We start from the raw sequence: 12,782 nt of genomic DNA on the forward strand, positions 1-12,782 counted from the left end.
TGGCCTCGCGCCGGCTGTGCAGGGTGGAGACAGCGCCCTGGGACCCTTGAGTTGGGGGCAGGGTGGCGGGGCGGCGTCAAAGGCCGGGCTGTTCTGCTCCTGGCACTTTCCCTGTGGCCTTGGCAGCGTGCCTGGCAGATACAGGTGCCAGGGAAACCTGGCTCTGTCCCCTTTCCATAGCCGCTTGGAAGTTGGGGGGGGCTCGGTTCCCTGTGCTTATCCGGCTTCCTTCCCGGAGCTCTCTGGGCTTTGGTTTTCCCCGCTGGAGAGGGTTTAAGCCTCCAAGGCCCTCCCAGCTGTGGGATCTACTGACCCGGGAGGATGGTGGGGCCAGAGTGTACACAGAGGGCGGTATGACTTTGCCTTGCCCTACCCTGAGGGCCTGGCTTCGGCCAGCAAGCAGAACACACAATCAGTTAATTCTCTACCGGGGGAAGCTTTGTGCACGTCAGAGCCACCTCCTGGACACCTGGCCTCCCTTCGTCCCACCCTCGCCTCCTAGCCTATCCCAGGCTTGTCCTGGCTCACCTGCCTTTCCAGAGCTATTTGAGGTTCAGCAGGAACTGGGACATCTGGGGCCACCGGGAAGGTTAAGGGGCACCATCTCGTGACAGAGCCAACCATGGCCACAGCCTTGGGGTCTGGAATAAATAGAATTAGAATGGCCAGACAAGGGAGAAAGTCACTCACGTGCTCTGTGAACTTGAGTACATTTCTTTCCCTCTCTGGGCCTCAACTTTCTCATCTGTCAAAGGAGTTGCACTAGATCAGTGTTTCTTTTTTTTAAAAATTTATTTTCTAATTACAGTTGATATACATTACTTTCAGGTGTACAATATAGTGATTTGACATTTATTATTATTTTTTAAATCCTCACTTGAGGATACTTTTTCATTGATTTTTAGAGAGAGTAGAAGAGAGGGGGAAAGAGAGAGAAATATTAATGTGAGAGAAAAACATTGATTGGTTGCCTCCTGCACAAGCCCTGACCAGGGCCTGGGCTGGGGAGGAGCCTGCAATTGAGCTATATGCCCTTGACCAGAATCAAACCTGCGACTCTTCAGTCTGCAGGCCGGTGCTCTATCTACTGAATTAAACCAGCTAGGGTGGTGATTTGACATTTATATACCTTACAAAGTAGATCAATGCTTCTTAAACATTCATTTCATGGGTTATTAAGAGGCATCACAGGATAAAGTGGCTCCATAAGCAACGAACTTGGGAAACCCTGGGGTTAAACAAAATTGACAAAATTTCTCTGCGAGGGCACTTTTGGGAGTCTTTTAGATTCTAAAGTGCCTTGAGAGTCTGTAGGAGGGGGTAGAGCAGTTTCCAACATTGATTTGCCTTATAACTTGTCAGTGTCGTCTCATGGGGCTAGTGTTCTTGGAGCTCACTGTGAGGACACTGGGCTGGATGCTTCCAAGTTTCACAGGCGGGGCTGGGAAAGGGGAGGCTGGGAAAGGGGAGGCCTGGGCGGGCGTCAGGGTCTCCCCTGCTCACTGGCCTTGTCCTCCTCCCTCAGCTGCCCAACATGTTTGGGAACCTGCGCTCCACCATCATGGCCCTCATGATCGGCTCCTACGCCTCTTCTGCCATCACGTTTCCAGGAATCAAGGTTTGGAACTGCCTTGGGGGGGACAGTAAGGCCACTGTGCTTTCTTTTTGCCTTGTTGTAAGAATTGGGTGGGGTGGCTGCCAGTTGGTCAGGTAGCAGCAGGCATGGAAGGTGGGGCTTCTCCCTTTCCAACTCAGACAGTGGGGTTGGAGGAGCCAGATCTGATCCCCACTCGTTTGGGATGTGGCCCTTTGAAGCTCTGTGCTGCCTTCAGGGAAGAGCCCAAGGCCCACGGAGCCCCCAGCAGGAGCCGTTTTCCTGGGCAGCACCGGGGCTCTGAGCAGGAGCCCAAGGGGAGGGCGGACATCGGTCATCCCAGGCAGAGGGTAGCTGAGAGGACAGAGGAGTGACACCATCTCACGTACCTGGCTTCCCAGTCTATTCAGAACCTGTTTGTCCTGGGTTAGGAGGCCTTGGGCAGAGTATTGCACACACCTCCCTCCCCCTCAGCGTCAGCACCTGTGAGAGGTGAGATAAGGCTTGTTAGCTTGGGTTTGTCTCTCCCCCCACCCCCCACCCCGGGGAACAGGCCAGGCAGGGGCAGGATAAACATGGCTAGGCCTAGTAAACCTAGAGCCTTAATTCTCCTCTTTTGTACATAAAATGAGATCACATTTTTGTGTAAAACAAACATGTATGGAGTCATAGGCAAAATGAATGTGTCTTTTAAAGATAATAATTGAGATTTCAAAGTAATTCTGAGCTGTGGCTGGCAACCTCAGTACCTTGTGGGAACTATTTCACCCCACTCCAGGGTGAAGCAGCGAGAAAGGAAGAGGAGGGGTGACTTTTGGGCCTGACTCTTAACTTCTGGCCTTGCTTTCCTTATCTGCAAATTGGACACAAGCAATGGGGGAGAAGAGACCCTCTCTGAGGCCTTGGGGGCCCGGGTTCTACCTCGGGCTGGAAGAGGGGGGCCTGGAGCCCAGCGGCCTCCCCACGGGTCTGCTCCTCCTTCCACAGCTGATCTACGATGCCGGCGTGTCCTTCATGGTCATCATGTTCACCTGGTCGGGCCTGGCCTGCCTCATCTTCCTGAACTGTGCCCTCAACTGGCCCACCGAAGCCTTTCCCTCTCCCGAGGAAGGCAGCTACACGTGAGTGGCTCTGTGGGGGTGCTGGGGTGGAGGGGGACCTCCCTCCTGCAGCGGAAGGCCAGGGCAGTGGTGGTGTGATGGAGAGAACGAGCGGTGAAGTCAGAGAGACCTGGGTTTGCAAATGGCCTGCGTTCCCCGAGCTCTGCTTTCTCATTCTTACCATGGGCCTGATCCTGCACACCCACATGTTTGGAATAGACCCGCGCATACCAGGCAGTCAGAACATGGGGACTGCTATTGTTATTACCCTTTCTGAGTTTTGAGGACAGGATCAGAGTAGAAGGGACCCCAGGAATAGCCAGTGGGACTCAGGAGGGGGATAGAAAGGAATCAAATATACCACCCTTTGTGGGGCAGCCTGAATGCCAGCTTTTCCCAACTCCCTACTCCCTGTCAGTTCCCCAGGGGATGTGTGTGTGTGTGTGTGTGTGTGTGTGTGTGTGTGTGTGTGAGATGCTCCACAACCAAGCACAGAGGGTGCCTGGTCTTTATCGTCTCTTGTATGCCAGGCACTGGGCTTAGCCCGCATGCCATTCTCAAACAGCCCAGTGACCGTGGATTCTGCTGTTAGCAAAGTGACTTTCCTAAGGTTATGTACCTTTGAAAGGGGGGTGAGCCAGGCTCTCTGACTCCAGTCTGAGTTCTTAATGCTGCCTCCATGGTAACAACCCCAGTGGAAAAGGACTCATCCAGTCTTCATTTATTGGGCGCTAAGCTGGTCCCTGGGCCAGGCTCTGAGGGACTCAGATGTGAGCCCTGCACACCTCTGAGGGAGCTCATCAGGGGGCATGTTAGTGCTGGGCAAAGGGGTGCTCAGCACCCCAGGGATGACTGGGACAGCCCCCTAGAGGCAGGCTGTTGAGGGTGGGCTCTGCAGGGCTGGTTACTACTTGCTCCGGCCTGGCTGCCGGCAGGAAGAAGATCAAGCTCACTGGGCTGGTCCTGGATCACAAAGTGACAGGTGACCGCTTCTACACCCATGTGGTCAATGTGGGCCAGCGGCTGAGCCAGAGGGCCCCCAGCATGGAGGAGGATGACTTCTCCCAGGACACTCGTGGCACCTCAGGAAACCCTCGTGAGAGTGAGTATCTGGTCAGGGTGACAGCCTTGGGGACTGGGGACGTTGGGTCCTCACACTTAGTGAGCACTCACACCAAGGGCTTCTCTCTCCCCTCTTCAGTTCTCACACACCACATGAGGTAGGTGGGCAGTCCCCACTTACAGACTAGGGGGAGTGGGAATAGGGCTCAGAGAACTCTGGGAAGTTCAGATCTGGGGGTACTCTGCTGGATTCCTGGGGTAACAGAGAGAGGATGGGGCAGAGACTCCAGGCCTGTGGGGTAACTGGTTTCATCAGGGCTCCCTGCAACCTCTGAGCTTCTTGCATCAGGTGAGCTGGGCCCTCCAACACCTGTCTGGTTTGCGCCCCCTGCTGGCGCAGGAGGAGCCAAAACCCGCCTTCTGGACCACTTCCCAAGGTGTCAGCTCTGTTAGTGGCAAGAGCACCAGCCTTGGAATCAGGAGATGAGGGTTTGAGTCCGGCTCCCCCGTTACATGCCATGTGACTTAGGTAGATCCCTTAACCCTGCTCTCACTCTCCTTATCTCTTAAACTAGCACTAATCGCATCCACCTCACAGGGAAGTTAGTTGTGAGGATTGAATGAAGCTGTGAACACGGAAGCCCTTTGTAAAAGGCGGAACGCTGTGCAGTTCCTGGGGTGGTATTCCCATTGCTGGTTCTCCCATGGCCGAGTTACGGGTGTGAGCTGAGTGTGGCTTGCCCCATGAGCTCAGGCAAGTCATTGGCCTCCCTGAGCCTCAGTCTCCCCATCTGTAATATGTGGCAAAGGTAGGGGTGTTACACAATCGGATTAGTAAGTGTTTAATACATAGGAGCTGGAGTAATTACCACACCAAGCATACGGTTTTACACCCGGAGGTCGCTGAAAATGTGCTGTTGAGATAGTTACAGAGCTGGGCAAGACCTTGGAGGTCAGTGAGTCTGAATCCTTGTTTTTGAAGAAACTGGCTTCTATCCAAAGGCACATAGTGTCAGAGCCTTCACTAGAACTGCGTGGGCCGGGACTTTGAGGGAAATGGAAGCTCAGGGGCTCAGGGGCGCCCCCTGCTGTCTCTCCAGAGTCTGTCCCCTTCCGCAAGAGCCTCTGCTCCCCCATTTTCCTGTGGAGCCTCCTCACCATGGGCATCACCCAGCTGCGGGTCATCTTCTACATGGCCGCCATGAACAAGATGCTGGAGTTCATCGTGACTGGCGGCCAGGAGCATGGTGAGGTCCTGCTGAGCCCACTGGGGGGCACAGGAGGGTCACCTTGGTTGAGCTCCTCTTACTCTGGCTTCTCCCCCTGCTACCCCCAACAGAGACCGTCTCCCTGAAGCAAAGAGCGGAAGAGACAGGTAGGGGGACAGAAGTTGAGACCCTGGCCTGCACCCACTCTACTGCTGCCCACCTGGCAGGGAACCTGGACACACCCTGTCAGATATAAGAATGTGGGGCCAGAGGAGGGCTATGTTGGCATTCCCTCTTCTCTGCTGGAAGTGGGGGGTGGTGCCCACTGGGCTTCTGGCATCCCTTGTGCCAGCGCCTGACCCCGCTTCCTTCCCGTCCTGCCCAGTTGGGTTCTACTCCTCCGTCTTTGGGGCCATGCAGCTGCTGTGTCTACTCACCTGCCCCCTCATTGGCTACCTCATGGACTGGCGGATCAAGGACTGTGTGGACACCCCCACTGAGGGCATGGCCCTCGACGATGCCAGGTGACCAGCACAGGGAGGGTGACAGCAAGTAATCAGATGGTGCTTCCATTTTCTATGTGCTTTCACATCCAGCATCTTATTTCATTCTCCCAAGAGCCCTGAGAGAGCAGAGGTACCTCCCCATTTTATAGATGAGGAAACTGATAAATATAGCTCACAGCGAGAGCCGACTGTGCACTAGGCACCTTGCATTGTCTTAAGTTAATCTTGCAACAGCTCTCTGAGCTAGGTACATTATCCTCATTTCACAGATGAGGAGGCTAAGACACAGAAAGGTTAAGTAACTTACCCAAGATCACACAGCTTTTGGTAGCAGGCTCCAGAACCTGTGTTATAAAGGGTACCCTTTTTAAGGCTAGCACGAGATAGAGGGGGTGCATTAGTTACCTATTGCTGTATAACAAATTACCCCCAACCTTGGCTTCTTTGAACAACAATCTCATATAGTTTCTGAGAGTCAGGAATCTAGGGATGACTTAGCGGAGTGGTTCTCAGAGTCTGAGTCTGTTCGGGCTGCTATGACAAAGTCCCACAGGCTGGGCAGCTTATAAAAACCAGAAACTTATTTCTCAGCTCTGGAGGCTGGAAGGCTGAGACCAGGGTGCCAGCATGGCTGAGTGAGGCCCCTCTTCTGGGTCACAGACTTCGCGCTGAGTCCTCACGTGGCAGAGGAACTAGGGAGCTCTGTGGGGCCTCTTTCCTAGGGGCACTAATCCTAAGATGAGGTCTCTGCCCTCAGGACCTAATCACCTCCCAAAGGCCTCACCTCCTCACACCATCACCTTGGGCACCAGGATTTCAACATGTGGATTGGCGGGCGGGGGACGACATGGACATTCGGACTGTAGCGGCCTTTCTCATAAGCTTTCGGTCAAGCTGTCGGCCAGGCTGTAGTCCTCGAAGTGCTGACTGGGGTGGACAATCTGCTCCTGCACTTCCTCACGTGCTGTTGGCAGGAGGTTTGGTCCTTCCCACCCGGGCCTCTTCACGGGGCTGCTGAGGACGGGGCAGCTGGCTGCCCAGAGCGAGGTCTAAGGGGGAGACCAAGATAGAAGCTGCAGTGTCTGTAGCATAATCTCAGAACCACACCGTCGCTCCCATCACGTTCTGTTGGTCACACAGAGTAACTGTGCAGTGTGGAAGGACTGTATAGGGTGTGGATACAGGAGGCGGGCGTCACCGGGGCCACTTGTTGGCCGGAGACTAACGTCCGACTGCTGTTCTCTTTGTGTTAAGTCAATAGTCTCCTGTGAGGTCGGGAGAGGGAGACGAGGAGAGAAGGTAGCTAAGGAGCAATCAGTGGCTTCCCTTCCCACCAGCGGTGCCCCCGGCCCTGGCACCAGCCTTCCTCCTCTGCCCTCTGCCCCTGGGGGCCGGGGCCCATTAGCAGGGCCCTTCTGTCTAGGACCGATGCCAGCCTGCCCTCATCTCAGCCTACTGCCATCTCCCCTGGGCCGGCCTTGGAGCCCTGACCCTGTGCAGAGAGGGGCCTGCTGGGCAGGCCGCTTGTCCAGGCTGGAGGGCAGAGACACTTTCCTGATGAGAGGTGGTGTGAGAGCTCCCCATCCTCTGCCTTCCTTCCCATCCTCGAGTCTCATGTGAAATACGTGGGGTCCCTGTCTGAATGCAGATTCGGTGTGAGAGCTCCCCATCCTCCGCCTTCCTTCCCATCCTCGAGTCTCAGCCGTCGGTGTGCATGTGAAATACGTGGGGTCCCTGTCTGAATGCAGATTCCTGGGCCTCACTCCCGAGAGTCTGAGGTCTGGACTGAGGCCCTGGGGTCTGCATTTTAGGAGGTCCCGGTGATGCTGGTGTAGTTGGTGGGGAGCCACAGCAGAAGGGGCAGGGGCCAGGCTGAGCAGCGGGGAGCTGCGGGGAGGTAGAGGCAGCGGCGGCAGCGGCCAGTGACCCTGTTCTCGGCAGGGACGGGATTGCCACCAAGTCCGTCCGACCGCGCTACCGCAAGATCCAGAAGCTCACCAACGCCATCAACGCCTTCACCCTGACCAACTTTCTGCTGGTGGCTTTTGGCGTCACCTGCCTCATCAACAACTTACACCTCCAGGTACCTGCCTCCGTCTCCCACTCTCCCTGCCTCTCAGGCTCCTCCGAAGGACCGTTCTGGACCGTTCCCTGGGTGCCTGCTGTCCAGGAAACGTGGCTGTCCTCCTCCGGATCTATTGCCTGGTTTTCTGGGGCGTGTTTCTAGCAGGTTGGGTCGCGGAGAGGGTCGGCATGTACAGGCGGGCTCTGCAAGGCTCCGTTTCCCTCTTCCCAGCACCCGCCCTTCATCCTGCCTGCATCGAGCCCTTAAACGCTTTCCTCTCCCTTTTGGTTTCAGTTCATGACCTTTGTCCTGCACACCATCGTTCGAGGTTTCTACCACTCGGCCTGCGGCGGCCTCTACGCGGCAGTGTGAGTCAACCTGGTCCCACCTGCCTTGCTGAGCTTCCCCCATAAGCAGAGGGTCCCAGAACCGAGAGCAAGGGGCCCCAGACACCCCTGAAGGCACCCCTTCCAGCCCTCCCCAGCCTCCCTGGAATGCTGACATGTTCGAGGAGGGGTGGATGGAGAGGATTGGTGGGGATCTTGGAGGCCGTCTGGTGCACTCCCTCCTCGAGCTCCTGAGTGACGGGGAGCTCACTACCTCAGACACAGCCCACCCCACTGCAGGACAAGTCCCCCGTCAGGAAGTCTCCCTTAGAGGAAGCTGCAATACTTGGTTGGGTGACACGTGGGTCCTGTGTCTGCTCTCTGAAATGGCTCCCCCAAGTGGCCTCTCTCCCCATGTCAGCCCTGTAGAAACTTCCAGACCGCAGTCTTGTTTGCCTTATAATTTCCCTGCTTCCTGTTGAACGGCCCGTTCCCTTCTTTCTCTTCTGACTCCCACCGCCCGGCGCTGCCGGGTGACTCTCCCTGTGTATGCGATGCAGGAACATAGGATATTACAGTAGCGGTGACGAAATCATGACCGTTATTGAGTATGTGTTCCGTGGCGGACACATTGGGGGACACTTGACCGCACCCCCTAACCTGAAACCTCACGACAGCCATCTCAGCTCCGTCCCCTGCATTGGCTCAAGTTAAAACTGTGGGGTCGCTCTAGATTCTTCGTCTTCTCTCCCCCCACGTCCAATCTAGCCACCATCCTGCCCGCTGCATAGCCAACCCTTCTGACCGTCCCCACCCTTGCACTCCGTCCTGGCTGCCCTCGCCGTCCCTCGGGCTATTTATAACGCAAGCACTGGAGACACCTGTTAGGACATAAGTCTCTTCGTGGCACTCCATGGCTTCTTATCTTGTCTCACTCAGAGAAAACGCCAAAGGCCTTTTGCCCCACAAGACCTGGTACAGGGACCTCTCTGCCCTCTTCCTTGCCCTCCACCTATGGCCTCATCAACCCTGGTGCCTCATAAACCCCAAGGCTCACAGCTGTCTCACTTTCTCCAGGTCTCACCTCGCTGCCCTCAGTGGCACCTCCCTTGGCCATCCTATCTGCAACTGCAACCCCTCGACACCCTCCCCGTCTCTGCTTAACTTCTCCCCTTGGCTCTTATCACCGGCTAGCACACGAGGCCTTTATCTCGCTTAGTGGGTGACTGCCACCCGCCCCCCCCAGAATGCCACCTCCAGGAATCTTTGTCGGTTCGGTTCATGGCTGAATATCCACGCACCTAGCCTGGCACCCGGCACACAGGAGAAGCTCAATAAATATTTGTTAAATGCATAAATGAACAGCTCCGGGAGGCTAGGGTTAGCCCTGTGTGTAGGGGAGGAAGCGAGGCTCAGAGAGGTTGAGTTAATTGCACAAGGAGGAGGTGTCAGAAGCCAGTTTGGTGGCCCTGAAGTCATGGCATATACACCCTCCGGGCCAGGGACCGGAGAGCACACGCAAAGAGCCTGAACTCTTAAGCTCTGCCCTGCCTGGCAAACAGAGGGCGGTGTCTGGGGAAGGGGACAGGCAGGGCGCCGGGCAGGAGAGGGCCACACACCCTTCACACTTGGCCCCCTCTCCCTGACAGGTTCCCGTCCAACCACTTTGGGACGCTGACAGGCCTGCAGTCCCTCATCAGTGCCCTGTTTGCCCTGCTCCAGCAGCCGCTCTTCATGGCCATGGTGGGACCCTTGAAAGGAAACCCCTTCTGGGTGAGAACTGGGGGAGATGGGGGAGGGAGCAGGAGCCCCCTTCCTGGGTGCAGCCCAGGAGCTGGGGGTGGGGAGCTGGTATGTGATAGAATCCTTCCCTCTTCTCATCGCAGCCAGGAAGTGCCTTGTAAGTCTGTAATCTGGGGGTTCCCAAGCTGGCTGCCCGTCAGAACCCCTCGCAGAGCGTTAAGAACACAAATTCCCCCGCCTGCTGAATCAGCAGCCCTTGGCCTGGGCCCAGGAGTCTGTTTTTAATAAGCTCCCTGGTGACATGTGAAATGGCCCAGAACGGATCCCACCCAGGGCCACCCAAGGCAGGGACCCTCTCCAGCAGCCTTGACAAAGGGGGTCCCTCAGTGACCAGTCCTGCACGCGGCAGCAGCCGCTGGGACTGTTGGGAAGGCTTTTCCTTACATCAGACCGACATGTGCCCCTGGAAGCTGATCTCCCTGCCCCCCGAAAGCTGATCTCCCTGCCCTGTGCACCACTCACTCCCATAAACCCTTCTCCCACAAAGACGATGACATGACAACTACCATTCACAGAGCGCTCTCTAGGCCAGTGATGGCGAACCTTTTGAGCTCGGCGGGTCAGCATTTTGAAAAACCCTAACTTAACTCTGGTGCCGTGTCACATATAGAAATTTTTTGATATTTGCAACCATAGTAAAACAAAGACTTATATTTTTGATATTTATTTTTATATTTAAATGCCATTTAACAAAGAAAAATCAACCAAAAAAATGAGTTCGTGTGTCACCTCTGACACGCATGTCATAGGCGCTAAGCACACCGTGTGCTTTATCGCTTCATCTTTGCCGGAAGGGTGCTGAGAGGGAGGCACTTAGAGCCCAGAGCAATGCAGAGCGGGATGCAGAGCGAGTCGAGTCCAAGCCCGTGTGAGGCCACTGTGCTGGGCCGCTGACCCTTCCATCTGCCCAGCTCCTTTAACTGCCCCGGGAGGCTCTTCTCACCACCCCAATGACCCCTCTGTCCGTGTCCCCAGTGTGGGCGCTGGCGTCAGCCAGGGTTCAAACCAGGCTCTGCCACTTTGCAAGGCCACTCACCACTAAATGAGGCATGTTGGAACAGTGATGGCACACAGGAAGGTCTAGCTATATGTGTCATCCTGGCCTCCTCCTCCCTGTTGGAGGAGAGAAGGAGAACGGAACCTGCTTGACGCTCTCTCTTTGCCCTCAAGGTGAACCTGGGCCTCCTGCTCTTCTCACTCCTGGGATTCCTGTTACCTTCCTACCTCTTCTACTATCGAACCCGGCTGCAGAGGGTGCACACCACCGACTGGGAGGGCCCACTGAAGGCGCTGAGCAACTCCGAGGTGACTGCGTAGACCTCCGCAGACAACGGACCGACCGGATGCGCAACCAAAGGGAATGCCTCATGTGGCTTTTCTACCTGTAACACACACAGAGCCAGGGGCCGTGGATTTATAAATACCAGGAGAAGTTCTATTTTTGTAGGGACTTGCTAAAAGGAAAAAAAAATCCCCCCAAGCAATGTGCCCTTGACTGAAGACAGGCCCTGCGCTGGAAGGATGGGGCCTCTTCCTCCTGGACTGGGGGAGACCAGGGTGTGGGGCTCCCCTTTCTTTGGGCCTCTGTCCTCCAGGGGCCTCCTGGGGGCTTGGGATCAGCAAACAGCTTACCCCCAAGTCCCAGCTGTGTCATGCCCAGAGTGTACATGTAAGTGTGAAGTGTGTACATGTGCACATGTGTGTGTGAACCAACCTTTCCCTAGGGGAAAGGGGCCTGAGGTGCTGGCTGTGTCCTGGGTGGGGTGTGGGGGGTAAGGCCGTTTCAGGGGCTGGAGGGCGGGTTCCCTCCCTGGTGCTGCTTTTTGCAGATCTCAGAGGAAATAAAAAGGGAAGTGAGAGACTGGCTGGTGTGTGCCTGTGTCTTCCCACACCCCCACCCATCACCTCACCCAGGTTTGGCTGGGCATGAAGTAGGGCACCTGAAGTGCCAGCCTGTCCACCTCTGGCTAGCTGGCTGACCTCCCTGCTCTCGGCCAGGCCCTGTCCTTAGAGTCTGGATTCAGACCCTTCTCTCTCTGCTCCTGCCCCCGCTTCCTGGGTTTGGGGTACATCCGGGAGGCTGGCCTTTTTCCATATAGGGGGTCAGGGCAGGATGCTTTAGAAAGAATGGATGACTCTCAAACTTTCCTACCAAACCATCCCTGGGGGCCTGTTGAAAGTGCCTTTTTAATAGTTTCCTAAAACGTCATGCAAATTTTGAGCTTCACATTATACTATATTGAATTTTACTTTTACCATTAAAGCGAGGCTTTAAAATTACCTGCATCAAGGGAGGATACCATCTTTGATATTCCAGGAAGATATATTTATTTATCCCTCTGCTATACCTGTTTGGGTCCCTAGGACATAAATCCTAGCGGCTAGAGTAAGTCACAGAATGGAGGGAGGGGGCAGGAACGGGCACGATCATTTGTTGATCTGCACAGGTATCTCATTTCATCCTAACTGCAGCCCAGCGGTCCTTAGCGCCATGCTGAAAGTTCAGGGCACAAGACCAGAGGACACAGCTGGTGGCGGTGGAGCTGAGCTTGGAACCTGGGCAGTCTGGCTGTGGAGTCCCAACCACAGGGCAGCCAGGGGCAGAAGGGAGGGCCACGCTCCTCAGCCCAGCTCTCAGCTGTCCTCAGGGCTGACAGTGACCTCAAAGGCCCTACCTACCTTCCCCCCTCAAAAAAAAAGCTTGGAAAACCACCAAATGTTAAAGCTGAGAAGACAGTATTACAGATAAGCCGGCCCTTTGTCTTAAACTCTCTTTGGACGTTAATAAAAAAGACTCACCCACCCATTTTATAGATGAGAAAATATGCCCAGAGAGGTCTGGAAACTTGGCAAAGCCACATAGCAGATCCGAGCCCAGTCTCCTGGATTCTGGCACTGCCCTTTTGGCAAAGTACCCAATCAGGATGGCACCCACCAACGGGCTGGGTGGGTTGCCAGAGTGCCTGTCCGGTGTCACTGCACTTTCTGTCCGGCCCTTGACTTTCTGAGCTCTGGTGTTGGTTGGCTGGTGGAGGTTGATCGCTGTGCTGAATGGCAGTGGGACCCCACGGATTCCGGTAAGGGCGGCCACGGAGCCCAGCGTGTGCGCGGGGTACGC

At 55.5% G+C, this 12,782-nt stretch overlaps 1 protein-coding gene across 3 annotated transcripts in view; it reads left to right on the forward strand.

The window, feature by feature from the left end:
- Positions 1–11,528, forward strand: part of SLC43A1 (solute carrier family 43 (amino acid system L transporter), member 1) — a 42,127-nt gene extending 30,599 nt beyond the window's left edge. For all 3 annotated transcript variants that reach the window (XM_005884778.2, XM_014532180.1, XM_014532181.1), the window contains 10 exons: positions 1,526–1,618; positions 2,582–2,715; positions 3,630–3,796; positions 4,857–5,003; positions 5,096–5,131; positions 5,350–5,488; positions 7,412–7,553; positions 7,830–7,903; positions 9,511–9,634; positions 10,835–11,528. In XM_005884778.2, the coding sequence (XP_005884840.2) occupies positions 1,526–1,618; positions 2,582–2,715; positions 3,630–3,796; positions 4,857–5,003; positions 5,096–5,131; positions 5,350–5,488; positions 7,412–7,553; positions 7,830–7,903; positions 9,511–9,634; positions 10,835–10,981 (1,203 nt within the window). In that variant the 3' untranslated portion in view covers positions 10,982–11,528. The remainder of the gene's footprint in view (positions 1–1,525; positions 1,619–2,581; positions 2,716–3,629; positions 3,797–4,856; positions 5,004–5,095; positions 5,132–5,349; positions 5,489–7,411; positions 7,554–7,829; positions 7,904–9,510; positions 9,635–10,834) is intronic.
- Positions 11,529–12,782: the final 1,254 nt, after the last annotated feature.

The sequence above is a fragment of the Myotis brandtii genome, unplaced genomic scaffold (assembly GCF_000412655.1).
Source record: "Myotis brandtii unplaced genomic scaffold, ASM41265v1 scaffold854, whole genome shotgun sequence".
NCBI classification, from domain to species: Eukaryota; Metazoa; Chordata; class Mammalia; order Chiroptera; family Vespertilionidae; genus Myotis; species Myotis brandtii.